This window comes from Acanthisitta chloris, unplaced genomic scaffold (assembly GCF_000695815.1).
Source record: "Acanthisitta chloris isolate BGI_N310 unplaced genomic scaffold, ASM69581v1 scaffold8108, whole genome shotgun sequence".
NCBI classification, from domain to species: Eukaryota; Metazoa; Chordata; class Aves; order Passeriformes; family Acanthisittidae; genus Acanthisitta; species Acanthisitta chloris.
In genome coordinates, this window is record NW_008686414.1 from 2240 (window position 1) to 23801 (window position 21562).

General features: G+C 41.2%; 1 protein-coding gene across 1 annotated transcript in view; it reads right to left on the minus strand.

The window, feature by feature from the left end:
* OTUD4 (OTU deubiquitinase 4) overlaps window positions 1-21512 on the minus strand; it is a gene marked incomplete at both ends in the record, with an annotated part of 23744 nt that extends 2232 nt beyond the window's left edge. The window contains 19 exons of the mRNA XM_009080108.1: window positions 305-345; window positions 985-1099; window positions 1175-1254; window positions 3685-3823; window positions 4472-4555; window positions 5093-5148; window positions 7182-7299; window positions 8521-8686; window positions 9985-10165; window positions 10266-10390; window positions 11558-11658; window positions 13182-13246; window positions 13444-13561; window positions 13944-14001; window positions 15925-16069; window positions 16595-16676; window positions 17123-17195; window positions 19560-19606; window positions 21462-21512. Coding sequence (XP_009078356.1) covers window positions 305-345; window positions 985-1099; window positions 1175-1254; window positions 3685-3823; window positions 4472-4555; window positions 5093-5148; window positions 7182-7299; window positions 8521-8686; window positions 9985-10165; window positions 10266-10390; window positions 11558-11658; window positions 13182-13246; window positions 13444-13561; window positions 13944-14001; window positions 15925-16069; window positions 16595-16676; window positions 17123-17195; window positions 19560-19606; window positions 21462-21512 — 1845 coding nt within the window. The remainder of the gene's footprint in view (window positions 1-304; window positions 346-984; window positions 1100-1174; window positions 1255-3684; window positions 3824-4471; window positions 4556-5092; window positions 5149-7181; window positions 7300-8520; window positions 8687-9984; window positions 10166-10265; window positions 10391-11557; window positions 11659-13181; window positions 13247-13443; window positions 13562-13943; window positions 14002-15924; window positions 16070-16594; window positions 16677-17122; window positions 17196-19559; window positions 19607-21461) is intronic.
* Between the last annotated feature and the right edge of the window lie 50 nt (window positions 21513-21562).

Here is a 21562-nt window from a genome sequence, read left to right on the forward strand (position 1 = left end):
CTCCACACTCACATTTACCTGAGACTCTAAAGCACAGGCTGTGACTGTACAGCCACAGCTGGAAGCCAATGGCTCTCACTATCACTGCTGAGATAAAGCTGATTTGTGTTGACTTGAACTCCACTGGGGAGCACTGCTGGAATCCCAGTGAACAGCAGACAACATAAGTCTTGCAGATTCAAAGATGAACTTGAAATGTATGTGCAGCTGCAGCAGCCAAACTCCTGCACTCCAAGTACTAACAACTATCAACAAGCAAATTTTATGGTACAACACAAAAATGTAAGTAAATTTGAAGAGTTACCTTCACGCCAAGATTGAAGAAAAATCTAAGGATATTCTTATCTAGAAAGAAAACCAGAAAAAATATTTATGAAGACCTAAAATATTTCATCTGATAGAAAAATTAGTCCCTGCATCCAGTTCCATTTCAGCAGAGAACACTGGTATGACATTGCTGTTTGCATGTCTTCAGTTGATTTGTTGGGGGGTTTGCCACAGTAAGAGATCTAGAACACAACTCAGTTTAACTCAGTTTTAACAGTTTGTGGAAGGAAACCTCTGGTTTTGAAAGAAACAATTCAATCAACAAACACCACTGTGCAGCCAGACGTGACATCTTCTGTACACCTCCAAAACCAGTCAGGAAATGCTCAACAGCTTCCAAGCTTTTAATGACATGAGCAAACCCATTGCTGTAACAGGAATCAGTTCTCCAAAGGTGATTCTTTATATTCACAAAACCTCAGCTTAGGGTAGGTCAAGCTAAAAACCACAAAATGATTCTATCACCTCCCCAGGTCTGACCACATCAGTCATGGTGTTGGCACTGCAAACTATTCACTATTACCTCCCACATCTTAAATCATGGAATGACACCAATTACAAAGACTGACAAGAGGACCAAAAAAAGTTGTCTTTATCTACATTTTAAGAAAAAAAAAACCTATAAGGAAAAATGGAATAAAATCCAGAGTTTCTCACCTTTAGGTAAGTCTTCCCCAGTATTGCACAGGGAGTAAGAGGGTGCAACAGCTCTTTCTCCCTTTTCACTAAAAGGGAATCCAGGGTATAGTGGATCCTGGTAAGGATTCAGAGTCTGAGGCAAAGGCATTAAAGGCTGGTTAACTGCTTGTAGTGACACAGGAACTCCAGCAACTGAAGCAGATGTTACCTGAGCCTGGGATACTATAGAGTCAGGTCCCGTTGCTGGTCCTGGCATCAATGAAGAAGCAGGTATTTGGGCTGGAATACCTACAGGGGGAAAGAAAAGACCAACATACATACAGAATCACAGAATACCCTGAGCTGGAAGGGATCCACTAGGATCATCAAAATCCAACTCCTGGCCCTGCACAGGACATCCCTGAGAATCACACCATGCACCTCAGACTGTTGTCCAAACACCTCTTGAACTCTGTCATGCTTGGTGCTGTGACAACTTCCCTGAGGAGCTGTTCCAGTGACCTGTGACTCTCTGGGTGAAGAACCTCTTCCTCACATCTAACCTAACCCTCCCCTGACACAACTTCAGGCCATTCCCTCAGGTCCTGTCACTGGTTGCCAGAAAGGAGGTCAATGCTGTCCCTGCACTTCCTTCCATGAGGAAGTTGTAGACAGCAATGAGTTCCTCAGGCTCCTCCAGGCTGAACAGACCAAGTGACCTCAGCCACTCCTCATGTGGCTTCCCCTCAAAGCCCTTGACCACCTTCACTGCCTCCTTTGGATGCTCTCTGATATCTTAATATACTTCTTACAATGCCCCAAACCGCGCACAACATTCAAGGTGAGGCTGCACCAGCACAGAGGGGAGCAAGACAATCACCTCTCTCAAGCAGAGACCAAGTGAGCCACTCCTCATGTGGCTTCCCCTCAAAGCCCTTGACCACCTTCACTGCCTCCTTTGGATGCTCTCTGATATCTTAATATACTTCTTACAATGCCCCAAACCGCGCACAACATTCAAGGTGAGGCTGCACCAGCACAGAGGGGAGCAAGACAATCACCTCTCTCAAGCAGCAGGCAATGCCTTGCCTGATGCCCCCAGGACATGGCTGGCCCTCCAGGCTGCCAGGGCACACTGGACCACCTTCACTGCCTCCTTTGGATGCTCTCTGATATCTTAATATACTTCTTACAATGCCCCAAACCGCGCACAACATTCAAGGTGAGGCTGCACCAGCACAGAGGGGAGCAAGACAATCACCTCTCTCAAGCAGCAGGCAATGCCTTGCCTGATGCCCCCAGGACATGGCTGGCCCTCCAGGCTGCCAGGGCACACTGACTCATAGATAACTTGCCACTGACAAGGACCTCCAGGTCCCTTTTTGCTGCACTATTTTCCAGCCTCTCATCCCCTAGTCTGTAGCACAGCCAGGGTTGCCCTGTCTCAGGGGCAGAATCAGCACTTGCCCTCATTAGATTTCATTCAGTTGGTGATTGCCCAGCTCTCCAATTTGTCTAGTTCCCTCTGCAAGGCCTCTCTGACTTCCAGGGACTCAACAGCTCCTCCCAATTTTGTATCACCTGCAAACTCAGTAGCCCTTCAAGCCCTGTGTCCAAGTCATTTATGAGGATGTTGAAGATCGCTGGGTTTAAAATGAAGCGCTGCAGAACCCACAGTGCCTGGTCACAGCCTGATGGAACCTCATCCGCTCTAACCCTTTGTGCCTGACCTGTGAGCCAGCTGCTCACCCACTGCATGACTGTATATATATGTATGAAAATACATACATGTATCAATACATCCATACATATATAAAATCACAAAACGACAGCAGAAGAGCAAATTTCAAAGTACAGAGAATAGTTTTCAGAAAGAATGAGACAGGTAAGCTAAGCTTTCCAGAAATAGCTACACTGCTTCTGTATTTACTTTTTAAATTATGAGTACCAGAAAGAAATAGGAAGGGGAAAAATGGGAGAACTCAAACTTAGACATGAATTCCTGCAGTTCTCATTCTGACTTGTCATTTAGAGTCAGATGAACTGGGCTGAGCATCCTCTGCCACAGAGACAGCCAGGCAGGACAGGATTACCACAGCACCATGTGAACAGAGTATGCTGATCTGAAAGCAAGTTCTTGTCCAGAAGCACAGCAGTGTGAGAAAATACAGCACCTGCTCTCGTGAGCATCACTGAATCTGAGCTAACTCCATCTACCAGGAGATACACACAGCACAGAAAACCGCTACAGTGACTTTGCCGCTCAGGTCCAAATGGATCTCATTAGTTCCAGACATACAAGCACCAAGCTGAATCCTTAGTCAACCAAGGAGCTGATTACATGGCACACAATGCCCAAACATACATCAAGCTTCAAGATGCTAACAGTCTGTTCTACCTTAAGCAGATCCTCAAAACTCAATGCTATTCCACTCAGAGGAAAATAGGGAGAATTGAGTACACATCCCTCTACCACCTTCAAGTAGGGACTAAAGCAAACTGTGCACGTGGGCAATCAAAGACCCAGTAGGACTGTCACTAGCTTTCAGCAGTGAGAAACTATATTCCTGAAGGATTGCCTTTGGAATGAGAAATTCTGCCTTTGGAAGGTGAAATTCTGCCTTTGGCAGGTGAAATTATATGCAACAGTGTCCCCTGGAGGCATCTTCAATCTAGCAAGACAGTTCAAGTCTTTTTCAGGGTTAGCAGTTTCTGATGTATGTTAATATTTTCTCAAACCTGCTGGTCCATAGGTTGTTGGCTCACTTGGCCAAGCTGGCACAATGGCTGGTACAGAAGGCACTGCTGGAGGTAAATGCACCTCAGAGAAGACTGGTGAGGGTGCTGGAGTTCCACTTGCTAAGCATTCTGACAGGTTCTAGGAAAACAAAGAAATCACATCAAATTACTCTAAATCACACCACGGGTGACCCCTAATATGTTGACTTCTACCTAAAAGGTTTGATGGCTCAGGATTATCCAGACTACCACATCACCATGGCAGAGTACTAACTAGTGATGTATCAGGGGTGCACAACAGGGCCTGGAGACACCTCAGGCCACTGTGTGAAGAACTTTGCACTGAGCTCTGTCCAGAGCACACCTGTACCACACACAGCCCTCAGTGCTGGAAACACCCCCACCAGCATTGCCTTTAAGTATCTCCCACCCAAAACTAAAGCCACCCTCACAAACCATTGCCAATAAATAACCTTGGAGAACCCTGAAAAGGCAAAAGTAAAGAATTTCAAGTGAAAAGCACAGTTACCTTGGCAGTAAGATGTGAAAGAACCCCTCTCTCAGAAGAGAATATACTTTTACTTTGCTATCAAGGGTTTTTGTTTTACATTCCTTATGTTGGACATAACAGATTGCTAAGTGCATATAGGAAATCTAGCATGATCACCACAGCAATGACTAGGTAATTAAAAGCCAGTATTGGAATACATACGTGGCTGGGATGAAGTTCCCCTTTGTCTGAAGTCTCCTGACTGGAAAACTTTGAAATCAAACAAACATTTCTTACTTGCTCAGCAAGAATCGGAGAATCTGTTTTAACTTGTTCCAAAGGAGATGAAGCTTTTGGATACCTCTCATCTTGACTATTCTTCTAAAGCAAAGTTAGAAACAACAGACACAGCTAGTCTAATAGTAAGATGAACTTTTCAAGAGTCATTCAGAAACAGTAAACCACACTCAGTACAAAGTGGGCCAAGCACCCAAATCACTGTTACACTAGTGTAACATTTTGCTCATGGAAAGGCCAGCAAAGGTTAAAAGCCAACAAGAGGCCACAAATCTTCACTGAACCTCAGAGCTCGTGGTCTGTTAGCACAGCAGCTATTAGCAAACATCACATCTTCTGTGGTCCCATTATACTGAGAGTACAGACTGTACTAAGCAATTACAAATCCAGATTTGATAGCCCAGGTCTGAGAACTCAGATTGCAGAGAAAGGCTATAAGTAAGGGTTACAGGGGCTGAGGAAAGCTGACAGAAACACAAGCCTCCAAACTTAGGAGTATTTCACTAAAAGCTGTAAAGCAGCAGCAGCAATCACAGCTCTAGAGGCAGCTATTGCTCTGCTCATCATGTATCAGAGAAGCAATAACATTAAAACAAAATTTGGTCTTTTCTTTAAGATTACCTCAGATGAATTTGGCTCAAGCTTCTGACTTAAGTGGATCTGCCTGGAATTTGACTCTGCAACACCAAGACATAACCTAGTAAATGAACCATTACACCACTTATGGCTATCATAACTTAAGCCAGTTAAAGTTTGTCTTCCCAAAATTAAACTTTCAAAACAAAACCTACACCTCAGCACATACTACTTCAGAAAACTTAAACCTTCTATTTTTATCAGAGATCAAAGCATCCTAAAACAAACAGTTGTTAGGGCAGTGACAGAGCAGCTACTTCAGCCTGGGTTTTCCAAGCTCTACAGTTCTTTACTGATGTTTTTAACCATTTCAGTGATGCTTGAGGGAAGCAAGAATGAAACACAGCTGTCCCTTAAACTCACATCATTGATCCTCAATTGCTCCTAATGAAACAGAAGTTTGTACTTCGCTTACAGTGAAAATGTTCTGATCTGCATCTTCATATTCAAGTGTTAAGATAACAGAAGGTCAAAGTCTTGTCTACTTTTCCCTGAGTAAAAGAACAGTTTAGGTTTCAGTGGTTCAAATGACCTGAAAAGTTTTCAGATCGCTGCAGGAAGCTTAATTTCTCAAGCACCAGAACACACTTTGGTGGGGGAAATGGTGTTAAAAAACAAGTCTTTATACAGTAAGCTCTGTACAAGTTCTTCACATTCTGGGTTACGTTCAAGTCTGGTTACCACTGCTTGTCAGTCAAACTCCTGCCCTTAAGTTTAACAGTAGCTGCTAAATAGACGTGTACTTTGTAAAAGTTTGGTATATGCACCATTACAGCTAGACAACAATGTCAATTAAACCAACATTGATGATGAGAACTCCTGCCAATTCCCTGAGCACCAATCAGAGTCTCTCAATACTCTGAAGGAAGCACAGTTTATTCCCACAGGATTGTTAACTCAGTTTCACAAGAGGCAACACAGTCCAGAGCATCACAGGAAGCAGAGAAAGCTTTGGACATGCCATGCACTTCAGCCAAATCCATCATGACACTGCACTAAAGAGCTTTCTCCACGTGAACATTCTTTTTGGCATTGCTGATGAAACAAGTTTTCAGGTCAAACAAGTTTCCAGCTATTTGGAGAACGAAAAATAGGCAAGATTGGTCCTTGGGAGACCATTCAAAGAAGCCTCACGTGTTGTGAGAGGGACTAAGGAGCATACATCCCACAAACAGACAACAGCAATGTCTCTGCTGTGGCCAGAGAAAGGGGAACCAAAAAAAAAAACTAAATCAAAAAAATGGAGGGAAGCTTCTATGAAGAGGCTAAAGAGTTTGGATTTCATTTAGACAAGGCAAAAAAAAAATAGTGGAAGAAAACAAAGATCAAATTTGGTTTAGTTATGGCACAAAAATTAAAAAATAAAAAAAAAAATAAAAAACAAGCCACCAAACACTAACAGTTGCAGTAAGATTTAAGGATTTCCTAACTACCTCCTGACAGCTACAGCTTTCATCTAGTACTGCCATGTTCTACTTCCTTGCAGAAGAGGAAAAGTTGTGAGTCCATGAAGAGAAGCTGAAGTGTTGTAACTGACTGGGGGGAGGGAGAAAACCCAAACAAAATTTTGACCATGTGACAGATCTTTCTACTGTAAACAGGTTTTTTCCTAACTCTTCCATACTCTACATTCTCCCCTTTCTGTACCACTCTATGCTAATTCTTAACCATGCCACACTGAGTACTTTTACCTGCTTCTCTCCTAATGTCCCAGTAAGCACTCCCAATGCTCCTCCCACTGGCCCTTTCTGCCACACTCACCAGGATTTCAGCAGGGTCTGATTCAGGGCAGCTCTGATAAGTCTTTTAGTTTCTCTCATTCCTCTTCCCATTTCCCACAGAAATCCCAGCAAGGAGCCTGCTCTCCCAGCCACATTCACAAAGCAGAAAAACATGTACTTCATGCAAACCACACCTTGTCTACCTTGAACCTAGCTTAGTCTGGCACTGTTACTTAGGATAATCTTCCCCTCACTGCCTAAACAGATTCCCCATCTGGAATAAATTCTGAGGCTAGTAACAAAGCCAAGCAAACAAACAAAAAAAGCCTTGGTCTAAAACCATTTATTTTTACCTTTCTCCTTCTGCTCTTCCACCTCTGTCCACTTGCTGTTTCTTCTTTCATTATTTGAGAACTTTTTCTGGTTTAAACTCTCCACAGTCTGTGTAGCAGCCTGACAGACTGACTGATTCTAAACAGGTTCACAAAAGCAGAAAGAGGAATTTATGTGAGGAATCCAATGACATTTTGCCATCATTGATACGATACTACTATGCCTTCCTGACACACAATGTTTTCGTCTGTGATAGGCAGAAAGAGGGGGAGCAGCCTTGGTCAGTATCATTCAGACTCATCCACTCTTTCATTCACTGCCAAATGCTGCTAAGTGTCCACTAAAAGCATCCATGTCATTAGCTTCCAGGGCCAGAAGTGCTTCCCTCAGACAATACTGCTTTAAAATCACATCCTGCTCCTCCAGGTGAGCAAAGCGTTACCCCTCAGAGGGGGAGAGAAACCTCTGTCCCTTAGGTTTCAGTCTTGCACCTACTCATTCTTCCCAGCCTCATTTTTGTTTCTGTTTGCCCTAGGATTTAAACCCAAAAGCTCCAACACATCTCTAGAACAAAGCTATGTAGAGAGTAGCTCTTTACCCACAGGATCTGCTCACTTCCCTGGAAGCAATGAGACTCCAACCCAATTTCACTAAAAACTTCAACAATTGAATAATCTCTCAAAAATCCAAAGGCCACATCCTTCCCTCAGACACCTACAGGTGCACTGAAACCCTCTCAGCTCAACTCCAACAGGAAAAGAGCAAGTCTGACAAAGCATTTGCATTACTGAGGACACCAGGCAAGTTCTCACACCAATAAGTTCTCAGGCTAAAAAAGACAAAAGTCACTTATAATTAAAACAGGTTTTATGTGCAACAAATTGGAAACATTCCCCTAGTCACCTCTGATGGTGCTTGGTGCAGTTTTACTGAGCTATTTCTCAGCCAAATTCAACTGTACTTGAGAGCAAGTTCTGTCCTCACCTTCAGGTTTGAGCCCACCATGCAAGAGAGAGACAACATCCAAGTAACTGTAAGGGAATGCAAAGCCTCCCAAACACAAGAGGAACAGAGAAAAGCTTACAGCTTCAGAAGCTCAGATGTCTAACATATTTACATGCCTAAAGAACTGTGGATGGTGGATGATAACCATTCCCAGGGGAAACTACTATGTATATTTCTTCACTTTTGTATATAAAGCATTGTAGACACATATGTTTCCACAGAGAAAGTGAATGGAAAGAAAATACCCCTAACTTGAATTGCAATGTCATTCAAGGACAGCAAACCAACTGCTACTTAAAGACTCCTGGACAAGTATGGAAAAGGCACTATTAATGACAATGGAAAAGAGCTTACATTGCCAAGAGCAGGAAAAGCCTGTTCATCTCTCTGCTGGATCTCGTAGAGGGAACGAGACTCTTCCATCACCTGCCTCTCCCGGCGCTCCTCTGGAGACAGGCCAAAGTAGCTACAATCTCTGCTGCCATGGCTCAGATCCTCACTTCTCTCCCTCTCTGCTTTCCTGCATAGGGAAAAGGGAAGCAGGATCACTTGAACAAAGAAATCCACCAGCAGCAAATACAATACAAACCCATGGTTTAAAAGGAAGGAGATCATTTTATAGCACTGCTCCTGTGGCTCCAACCTGCTAACTGCAGGTTACCCACAGACATACAATTTGAGGAAGGGAAGGAAATTATCTTGTCCAAGATTTATTCAATTTAATACAATTTTGAAAGATTTTGTAACAAATCAAAGGATCATAGAATTTTAGGGGTTGGAATGGACCTTAGAGATCATCCAACCTCAACCCCTGCCCTGGGCAGGGACACCTCCCACCAGAGCAGGTTGCTCAAGGCTCAGCCAACCTGGCTGTGAACACTGCCAGGGTTGGGGTATCTCCTACCTCCCTGAGCAACCTGTGCCAGTGTCTCAAATGGCAATTATTAGATCACAGTTAAAACACAAACCAAGTGATCTAACCCATTTCTGTGCCAACTGAGAACTGACCACCCCCATCTGCCACCTACGAACATGCAAGGGAAATCTGGGGAAGAATTGCTGTAAACACAACAACAAAAGGGAAAATGCATCATAAATTTTCAGTGTCTGAAGCATCACTACCCAAAATTAACATCACTGTTTCATCTTTCTGAATGAGTTAACTAAACATTTTAGGATGCTCATATATTCAGGTTACAGGTGAAAGAAAAATGCCCTTAAAATGTTGCATGTGGCATTCTCCACAGATCCCCACCTCCACTTTTTCCACAAGGAGTTATGATATGGAAGAGTGACAGAATAGACCATGAAGAGTTTGAGTCTGTAGCCCAGTATAGATAAGCCTTTTAGACAGAGGAGTGGCAATGATGGAGTCAGAAACTCTGCTGCAGCAGCACAATGAATCAGAAAATCACTACCAACAAATGCAGGCAAAAAGCAGTTCTCACACTCCTTCAAGTGATCAGACACAACATGAAGCAAACCCACATGACAGCTTCAGCAGCAGCTGAGGGAAGATCTTAGCCATGCCCAAGAAGTGCCACATGCAATGTTACTTCAGCCCCAACCACAAAAGAAACCAATATCCGCTTCCCAAGAAAAAAATACAGTTTTGTGGACAATGTTTCCAGGGAATATGCTGCTATGCAAGGAAAAAAGTAATTACTTTTCCTGTACTTGTTCTATTTTTAAGGACTTGGAACACTCCAACAGCAACATATTTCAAAACAGCATGCTAGGAGCACCTGATGCAGGCACCAGGGCTTCCAGAAGCTCAGGCAGAGTTCAAGCTAAGGAAGATGCAATCTGCAGTTTTACCTTACAGACTGGGAAGGATTCCTGCCTGGAGCTTTTTGCTCAGTTGAGGTCTGATGAGGTTGGGGTGCAGAACACAAGAACTGATGCTGCCTGGTCCCCACAGTATGCTGAAGTCGAGGAGGTAGTGCTGACTGGGGTTTTATTGACTTGCTCTGATTCTTTGGCCCTCTGCACTCTGCATCTGCAACAACAGCATGAGAACAGAGACCTTCTTTTAAACCTTTGGGACAAAATATATCAGTTAAGAAGATTCTGCCACCCACAGACAGGTACAATCCTACCAGGCTGAGCATTCTGTCCCCACGTCGGGAAAAACTTTTTTATCTTCTTCCCTGGCACAGTGTTCCAGCCCTCCATAGGAGAGGCCTGTGGAAGAGGTTTAAGGCTCTTCAGTGAGACAGTATGCCTACAAAACAAGGAATGACAGCAGGAAAAACATCTTAAAGACCAGACCAAGGCTTGCAGGAATAAATAATAAGTGTTAATTATGATTACACTCAAGACATTTGTAGAAAAATACTTCTTTTTTTTTCCCTTTTACATAAAACTGGTAAGTTGACCCAAACTTCTCCAGTAAGGAAAGGTCAGCCATTTGGGAAGTGTGTATTATAATGTCTTCAAGGCAGACAGAAAAGGACCAGAAAAAGGAATACACTCAGACAAACTTATTACAAACACTGCAATAGATACCCAGATTAAAAAACATTCTACTGGTGGTGCATAACCTAGAGCAATTACTGTGTTTTTAACTGAGGATACTGTAGGATGTTCAAGCAACTGTTTACACTATTTGCAAGGAAGACATTAAAATCAGGCTCTATTTCAATTTAGAAAGGAAACAAACTGCAAGAGAATCTTCAGATCTCACATTTATATTTGTTTCAATGAAGGAGATCAAATGAGATTCACAGGCATCTTTCTCCTTCCCTCATTTACCCTGCAAGTGTTTTCTCTTCCCTCACTCAGCTGGATTGGGGGGGTTTTGCCCCTCAAAAGGCACAGAACTTAAAGCAGAGCTCAAAAAGATGTCTCAAAGTGCTCTCTCCCCATCCCTCAAAAAAACCTCAACAACAAACAAAAACCCCAAAACCATCAAAACTCACAACCCCCAACAACAACTTTAAACACTCCATTTATCCCAAGGCAGGGCAAAGACAACACTGATCTGAGCAGCAACTTGGCATCCTCTGGATGAAATCAGGCAGAGCTACTCAACCACCAGAGAACTAACAGTGCTTTGATGGACCTTTTAATATGAAAAGTTTGTCAAAAACCTAGGATCTAATTGTTAAGTACAACAGGTAACACCTTTATTAGGGGAACCTTGTGCAAAAAAAAAAATTAAAGTCCTTAATGTGGTTACTGTTTTACTCTGCAAGTAATACCCAGACTACTTAACACTGCAGAAGTCTGAAGTGATAACTGATTCTTCCTCTTTTTGATTTAATATGTTGTTTTCTTAATGTTGTGTTAGTACTGCCACAGATACACTTCAGGGGCTGAAATGAACTCTGACCTAGAGTAATGCTTTGTGCAGTTTGGTGCTCTTTTCCAGCAGAGATTAAGCACTTACTTTGCTCCAAGCTCTTCTACAAATACAACAACTGGCCCATTCTCTGAACAAACTTCTTGAATATGGGCATTGTAAAACTTCCCATTGTGGTCTAAGCGCACCTGGAAGGAAAAAAAAGGTTCGTTAGCTCCAAAGACGACAATGAAGGAGGTAACTCTTTAAAACATCTACAGTGTCAAAATCAGGACTTTTCCTCAGGACAACAGTAAGACCTGAGAAATAAACATCACAATGCAGTAAGTGTCTCAAAAGCAAATCTGTGATCCATATCACTTCTTCAAACAGAAACAAAAATCCTATCAAAACAAACACAACTAAACAAAAAAACCCACAAACAGAAAGTTGCTGGGGAACACTGCTGAGTGAAATATGCTTTCCAAAGCCACATCAGATAGTTAGAAGTAATCAGTTCATCAAGGCTTTTCAGCTTTACTGAAAACACTTTCTCTTAGAATAAAACCCAAAGCTTTCCCTTGGTAAAATCCACTTCACTTCAGTGAAATTTTGTTTCATTAAGAACATAATGAACACCTGAGGTTCGTCTTCAGAAGGTTTTTTAAAAAGCAACCAAAAAAAAGCTCTTCAGACATGACCACAGTGTTACTTGTCTGACTGTATTGGGTTTGGCAGTGGTGGGCAGGCTACAGGGGTGGGTTCTGTGAGAAGCTGCTAGTAGCAGCAGAGTGGGATTTTGGGAGGTTGGGGGGTATTTTGTGGCTGGTTTCAGAGCTGTGTTTTCCTCTGGTTAACTCCATTACACAAATCAAACACTGCAACGAAAGATGGAGAAAGACTCCCATGCTGCATGAGTATATCATACCATATAGAATTTTAGGGGGTGGAATGGAGCTTAGAGATCACCTCGTCCCAACCCCTGTCCTGGGCAGGGACACACCTCCCACCAGAGCAGGTTGCTCAAGGCTCATCCAACCTGGCTGGAAACACTGCCAGGGTTGGGGCAGCCACAGCCTCCCTGGGCAACCTGGGACAGTGTCTCACCACCCTCACAGGGAAAAACATTTTCCTGATATCTAACCTAAATTTCCCCTCTTTCAATTGCACCCATTGCCTCTTGTCCTGTCACTGCAAACCAAACTGAGTATTTCCTTATTAACATTAATGACTTTATATAGATGGTGAAATACCACATGAATAACCACCTAGCTTACAACTGGTTGTTCTGAGCCAGGTAACTCTTCCTCCTGACCCTGACACCCACCAAGAGCAGAACGTAGGCTGAACCAAGTAAACTGCCCTACATACACCTATTTTTCACACAGAGACTAGCACTGCAACACTGAGCAAGGACTCAAGCTTGCACAAACTTAATTGCATGGTGATCATTGAGGTCTACAGTCATCTTATTAAATATACTCTTCCAGTTAACCTTGTGACTTTTTAATGGAGCAAAATTGCACTGATCAGTTGTCAAATGCCTCTTCCATACATGTATGCTGGAAGTCATGAACACTGCCAACAATTAAATAACAAGCATATGCTTGGTTGAAGACAAAGAATATTTAGAAAGTAGCAATTATACACTAAAATAGTTAACAAAGAGGGAAAATTGGCATCTCGAGCAAAATGCTGATGTGTCTGTAGACTACAATTCTGTGTTACTTACTTTACATTTATCTCCAACAGAGTACTGCATGCCAGCAGCAATGGAGAAATCTTGTTTTTGCTGATCTGAAAACACATGAGCAGTAATAAACTGTTAGTTTAAATGCACCAAAAGAGTTGCTTTCTTGAAGCAGTAAAAATGCAAACCAGTTGTTAAGGCCTACTGACCCATGTGAGAAACAACACTGCCCAAACCCAAACTGCACCACTGTTCCTCAAGAGGGCTGCAAAAACTTGGACCTTGTAAGGATTTGGGTACTTACCCCATTTGGATTGGAGCCAAACATCATATTCAATATTTCTGTAAACCAACGGATTGAGTGATTTAAGAACCTTTTTAGGTAAGACCAACAAGGTTGGATTCCCATCACTCTCAAGGTGCTGTATGAAACAGAACAAAGTGTTACATGTCAACTACATAAAGATGTCCAGTTTTCCATTTTTCAAATCACAGTGCTCAAGCTTTAAACTGAAATATAAAGGAGGTGAAAATACAGAAAGCATAAAAGAGCTTGGAAAAGAAAAGAATTAAATGGTGTCTTTTAACTCTACCAGAACTAAATTAAGAACTAAGCAGCATTAAAAAAGAGACAATATCCACTTTCTGGCACATCAGAAGTAAATGTTACTTTGCAAAGAATTTTTTAAGAAATTACATGATCGAAAAACTAGAAATTTAAGATTCCCTCACAAACATTAGATACTAAAAAACATAGCAGAGTACAAGTTATTAGAAAGAAAATAAATCTCAGCAAATAAATACCTCATTGCCAGAGAGAGATTTCAATCCATTCATATCACTAACTGTTGTAGCTTTACTTCTGCAAAAGGACAGAAGCAAGTTATGTTTTTATAATGAGTTATGGTACTAACAAGCCCTGGAATCAGGTAAGGCACATATAGGAAGCAGATCAAAATACTGAAACTACCATTCTCTACCTGTTTTCCCCACAATAAGCATCCCACAGAACATCTTCACCTCTCAAAACACAAAAGCTGTCTAAAACAGGAACTACATTCTTAACTTTGTATCATATATAATAAGATTTTGGGGTTTATGTACAAGTTTTAGGAAGTCTAACTCACGTGCACTGACTTTGTCACCACTTTTTTAGAAGAAAAAGGGGGGAGGAAGGCAAGGGAAACAAAGCCCTATTTAAGATTTGCAGCTGCACAAGGAAAACATAGGAAAAGGAGACATCAAAAACCTCCTCAAAACCAAAAAACACTCTGTTAGTTAATTTGCATCAGGCACCCTAATTTACTTGTATTTTCTACACCTGACATCACTGGAAAAATACTTTCCAGAGAGAAAGGCCAAGTATTTCTGCCTACAACAGTTACAGGCAACTCTCAGCATTAACTTCTCCCAAAACTATTACATTTAATAACAATACGTATTAACAACAACAAGTGTATTAAATTATAATAATCTTCTGGAAAACTAGTTAATGAAACAAGCTGAAGTCAACTTCGAGAGAAGCAAAAAACTTTAAGGCTTCATAAACACAGCAAAAAGTGTTTGTAATTGTGTTAACTAGGTCAAGACACACACACAGAGAGCTCTTGCATTAGAGGTCATATGGTTTAAATCAAAACCACTGAGTTCCACAGTCTCCAGTGAGTATATGACCTTATTTCCAAAGGTGCCATGAAGCTTAGCAGTGTATTTTTTTAGGAATCCCAAAGATACAGGGTAAGGCTACTGCATTTGAAGCCCAAGAAAGCTCCAAGAACAGAAAGGAATAAAGAAGGTTTCCTCCCTCTGACATTTAACTACCATAATTGCTCCCTGAGGCTGAAATACTTTGGATTTTAATTGGCAATGTTCCCTAGTATGTTTTTTTTCCAAACATGAAAAGAAGTTAATCCCTTTCCCAGAACTTGGGTTTTCTTTCTGTGATAATTTCTATCATCTTTTCTGTTGTTTTCAACCTGAGGAAGAAACCAGCTCCCAACATCTGCATTTCTTCTGCCACATGCCACAGAGTCCTCAGAAAGGGCTGTAACAACTTTCAGTGGGAAGAGGAGTCATGATGCACTAGTACAGCATAATCCCCATGACTTCAGTGGAATTTCATACAAGCCAGGGGCAAAACCATATTAAACAGAAGAAAACCTGCCAATATCTAAGTGCAAAAATGGCACTGTTAAAGACTTACTGTGCAAACAGAATCAGGTCAAAATCTCAAAGCTAACTAGAGCATACAGGTCTAGCGAAAATATAAACCCACAAATATAACCATTTCATAAAGTTCAAGAACAAAATGGAGAAGCTACATCTGTATTTCCTCGTGAGATTCATCTCAGGCAAGCACTTCAGCCTCCAGATGTGGAAGCAACACAAGTTGGATTAGATTCCTTGTAGCTCTGCTCAGTTGCAGGAGTGAGCCAAGTAACTCTCAGGGAAGTTGCCACACCAGACTGGCACAGACAGCTCTCCCAGGAGTTCCTGCTGTTTGAAACAGGAAGAGGGACACGTTGCAATGGCAACATTCCATCATGTAGAGAGACTCCAAGCTAGGCTGCAGGAAAAACAGAGGAGCCAGCAGCCTATCCTTAGGCACAGTGAGGACTACACACTGCTTTCCCTCACACTTCTAACCTCACCTCTTCGTGCTTCTCCTAGGGATTTGTAAATGTTTTCAACCCTGTTAGAGTCTACTACCCACCAGGAACTCAGAACACTCACTTAACATGCATTGCTCACAGGCATCTTGTGTTAACTCTTAAATCCCATTTACCTGTAGTTGTCATCTTCTGAATCTGAAGCAGATACTTCACTGCTACCATTGCTTTCCTCTGTCACACCAACAGCACCAAGTTCTGCTACAATTTTCTTTACATCTGTATCAAATACTTTCTCATAAAGCAACTCGTACAGCAGAGCTGGGGAAGAGGAGGAGAAAGTGGAAAAGCAAAATCAGTTCCCAGGTAAATCAGTCTTTGCCCCACCATTACAGGTGGATTTTAAACAATAATCCGTGAAGACAGTTATTTTTTGCACATGTAAATTCCTGTGACTAGTTACACATCCACAGATAATTTTAACAAACAACTAGCTTGCTAACATAGACTGAAATGCTAATTAAAACCAGAATGCTGGCCAAAGACAATGCAACAGATTACTAATCAGTGTACCAACATTTTCTGTTTACATCAGACCACCCAGACTCACAGAGGCTGATAAATCTTCTGCTCTTGGGATATCATCAGCTTTGTCAAGAATCAGGACACAATAAGAATTCCTGATCTCACAGAATCAAACAGTCATTGACAGTTCAAACTGAAAACTCAGCAACTAAAGAATGACTATAATAAACTCTCCTGCAGAGCCTTTTCCCAAAACCTAATGATGATCATTTTAAGATTCTGGGTAAAAATATGCTTTTAACTAACCAACATAATACTTACACTGGCACAGAGCAGCCTTTTCTGAATACTCTATGGGATAAACAATATCATAGTGGTTTCCATTTGAGAAGCACAGCAATACCTATTAAAAAAACCACACAGATATTTTAGGCTTTGCATCTCACTTGATTTTTGGTAAGCACTACCTTTGAAACTCAATTCAATACACCAATGTGCTCTGTTACCTCTCATGATCTCAGTGTAGCAACAAAACAATAGGATAAAAAACAAACAGAATTTGACTAGAAGTCACAAGGAATTTAAGACAGTGGTAGCTATGTGAGAGACAGCACTTGAGAATTGATTTTTATAGAACTTTAGATGAGTAGGAAGATATCCCATACCCCAAATAAAGAAGTGCTACATGTATTAACAGAACAGGTGCCTTAAACATGTACAAAATAAATTAACATTGAATTCTTAGAACATTTCATAGTGCTCAATAATAAAACTGAAGTAAAACTACTTGCTGATCACAAAGTACTCTTAATTCAGCCCTTCACAACAGCCATGATTATATTTTTCTACCTTATCAGAAAAGCCATTTTCAGTTACACATGAAGGAGAAGCATTTGGTTCTCGGTATATTATGAAATCTTTCCTGGAAAAAATAAAAGTAGCAGTTAAGAAATCATTTAAAAGGTAATATCAATAAAAATTTGAGTAGTCAAGTCAAATTCAAGGAACATACAAAACCACAGAAAACACCTGGTGGTTTCTCTGCTGTAATCAAATCTCTGTCATGATCTTAATTATTTTCTTTCTCTCTCTCCCTTTTATCCATAATTCTCCCTTTGAATTCTTTGCTCAGCAACCTATCACTTCCTTCAACTTCTCCCTGACTCACAGGCAAAAGTGTTATCAGTCTCGCACAATGACTGAGTATATTCACAGGTGCAGGTTTTGTATTAAAAAGGACACTTTTTGCAACAACTCAGAAAATGCAATCCTGAGAAGCAAAGAATTTCATGGCTCAGAGACTCTCCTGCTTTAGGGAGGGAAGAAAAATTCACTGGATAACCAAGTTATGTTTGTGACAGGTCTGAGGAGTGAAAGTGTAATTAAACCTATTCATACTGATTTTCTATCTATGCCTGAAAAGTCTGAAACTCACTCCCTTCTGCACTTGGAACAGAGCAGAAAATTCACACTTCTGCTTCCCCTGAGCCTGCCACCATGCAGGAAGGGAAGCAGCACTCCCACCTTCCCTGAGCTTCTACACAGCCTTTTTAATAGAAGCCTGTCTTCCCAGAAACATGGCATAACTATTCTAGTCTGTTCACCTCTGCAGTGAAATACTACATAGAGTTGCATCTATGTCACAAAACCCTCCTCGTGCTTTCAGTGGAAACTAAAAACTCCACTGTTAGCAACCAGGAGTTGTCTCTGCATTCATTTATCAGCTGTGGCCCTGGATACCAATGTAACACAACTTCAAAATAAACTGCTTTGATTTTATGAGCATACAACAAACTGAAGACAACACAACATAACTGATGTGATTAAGCATGTTGCTTAATTGAGCATTTTGTTGGCTTAAGTTGAGTTACATCCTTCTACACCCTGGACCAATCTAATCATCAGACCTTCTCACTAAGCCTCTTGAGCCACACTTTGCTCTGGCTTTCAGTTCAGTCCTCCCCAACCTGTGCAGTACAAGCAGCTCTGAACTGTCCAATTCACCTAATCAAATGCAAAGATAGAAGTTCATGCAATTTCCCACACTTAGTACTCCAAGTACCTGAAAGTTAATATTTAACTAGCTTGATTCTTTCCTCTTATCAGCTGCCTCACCAAGAGATAAAGTCATAGAGTCATAGAATTTAAGGGTTGGAATGGACCTTACAGATCATCTAGTCCCAACCCCCTGCCCTGGGCAGGGGCAGCTCCTCACTAGATCAGGTCAAGGCTTCATCTGGTCTTGAACACTGCCAGGGTTGGGGCAGCCACCACATCCCTGGGCAACCTGTGCCAGGGTCTCACCACCCTCACAGGGAAAAACTTTTTTCTCACATCCAACCTAAACTCCCCCTCCTTCAATTTGAACCCATTACCCCTTGTCCTATCATTGCAGTTCCTAGCAGAGTCCCTCTCTGGTTCCCTTGCAGGCCCCCAAATCACTAATTTACAGTAATGCTGAAATACTGAGTTTTTAGTGGATTTACCAACAGCAGAAAGAGAAGATGCTGCACATTACTCCCTTGCACAGTAGTTAGAAAGCAGTTATAAATACTCAGCCTATTTTCTCACTACTTTGTGAAGAAAGATTAAGATCTAGAATAGCACTTAATAAAAACACAACAGCAAAACTGTTCATCACCAAGAGGAGTGTTTGTCTATGCACAAACACCCTTCTTAACCATAGCTTGAGCTCTGGCCCTTGACAAAGTCTTACTGTTTTATCTATACTGATCCAATGGAACAAGGGAAGTTCATGCAGAGAAGATAACAAGTTCCAGCAGAACACAAGGTAGTCTTACTACTGGTACCAGGACATACAACTGGACACCAGGGGAGGTGTGAGGATGACTTAAGAGCACAGCCTACAACACTCACAGGGCTAAGCTACATCAGAGCATATGTACAGAGGTACCAAAAAATGGGTAGAGCCCCCAGGTTAGCAATAGGGTTAGCATTAAAGCCTTGGTGAGAAACAGGAAGAAGAGCAATTTTAACAGAAAAATTAAGATATTAAAACTAACAAACTGCATGACTCTACCCATGGTTGGTTGTGCAGGTGAGACACATGACATTATTGCAAACCTGTATTCATATCCCTGTTTAGATGTCATTTTCAAAGCTGACTTTTCTATTTGTATTTAATCTCCTGGCAGCTGCAATTTTCAAAGCACATTTGTAATTTTCTGCAGAACTAGGTGCAACATAATTCCATCTTTGCTATTCCAACTGATTCATTAGCAAAACTGAACTGATCTCAGCAAAACATACTTAAAGGTTTGCTTACTTGTACATAAGAGAAAGAGCACTTATTTCTACTTGTCCAACCCATTCCTGTATTCAAAACAAAACAGAAGAAAACAGAGGTCAGGCAAACACATAATTATTCTATGTCCTCATACACAGATCCAGAGATGCAAGAAATCATTGTTAAAAGCAAACAAATGAACAGTCTGAGCCTGGAGTTCAGCTGAGACACTTTGATTGTATGGGAAGGTTTCCTGTAAAAGTAACTACTCCAGTAAAGTGGTTAAGGGGTGCAAGTTAGAGGGACTTTTCCCCCAAACTAGCAGTGGAACTGTATGAAAACTGAGAGAACTAAAACCAGCCCCACAAATGCAGATCTATCACTAAACCATCTGATTTGGAAAGGTGGTAATAGTGTTGGGGTTTTCTTTTGTTAAACAATTAGCAGTTTGGCTTTTCAGAAGTGATTTGTCAAGTGCTTGAAAAACAAGGATTACTCTCTGCCTCCAAAACTGTCAGGTTTTGTTGACCTTTACATGAACTGAAAAAATGAACTTTGAAGCCTAGCTCTCATGCCTGAAATACAGATAACCTTCACACAAAGACCCTGGCAGGGTCTGGTGCAGTGCTCTGTCACAAAGTAGCCAGAGCTACTTCCGCACAGCCACAATAACCTTGTGATAGTTACATTTCTCCTGCAATTGTCCTATACATTGTTACCAGAAAAGGACAAAAAATTGCCATTTAAAGCTGTTAAACAGCTCTAAAATGTTTATGGTCAGTAACAGCATAACCCAGACTCAAATCACAGCCAACTAAAAGTTGTTTCTTCCATTACCAGCCTAACCACTCTACCACACTGCAGGGTGATACGACGATATTTTTCTCTTTTAACTTCTTTTTTTTAAAATTCTGCCTAAATTAAAAATGACTGAAATTAAGTTTGAGACAGGAATTTGCACAAGTTTGATTTTTTTTGTCAGATAATTCTTTTCAATCTCATGATTCATAGCTTGTCAAGGGGTTGGAATGGGCCAAGAACAGAGGGAGACAGATAATTTTCAAATGTAGAATAACTGTTCATTTCCCTGATCAAGTAAAAACACTACTGGATGCTTTATTTTTTCAACATCAGCAGACATGTATGGGAGAGATTTTCTATGCACAGTGCAGTGCTGTGAACCATTTACACTGGCATAGTTCATTGCAGAGTAAGTTCTACTGGCAAACAGCACTGATTTACCATTTAGCTTAGTCTAAAACATCAGGATTTGACCAACAAAGTGAGACAAGCAAAACAGGCTAATACCCACTCTTTTTTCCCTCTCCACCACTGATTTTGGAAAGTGAAATAAATAACCATCTGGTTAGCTACTCCAACTAGGGATGCTACAGACATGGTAGGGGAACAGACTCAAACCATGCTTTGATTTCTAGCAGGGGAAAATTTCCTAACTATTTATGTACAAGCACTTTGAAAAATAAACAGATTTTGCAATGTATTACTAGATAGTCCTCTTATTTTTCCCCTCAGCTTAACTCCCTAATAAAAAACACTGAAATCAACCTGGAGGGAAAAATAACAGTAATAACGATAATAATTCTGCTTCAAATCAGTATCTTCATAAGAGGCTTGTGGTCACTATTCATAGTATCCCTAATATGAGTAACTGTCTCTGCCTCACCTAAAATTTTAGGCCTTTATTCAAGGGCATCTTGAGGAAAAAGCAAGCCATGCTATGTTTCTTGGCATTTGCAGAGCCTAGAAACAATTGGATATAATTTTGAGGAATGAAGAAGTTCAAACCAAGACACAAAAAAACCATTCTCCAACTCATTTTATAGTAGAGAGTACACACCTAGAAGTACACATCCACATAATTCAAAGGCCTCTCAAGCTTCATGAACAACCAGTTCCTGTAACAAATCAAGTTTAACATACCTGTGGATTTTCCAGACTTCTTAAATACTCTTCAAATGGCCCCTCTATGAACTGTAATAAAAGAAATAAAGCAGTCACAAAATAATCAGAGTTGGAAGGGA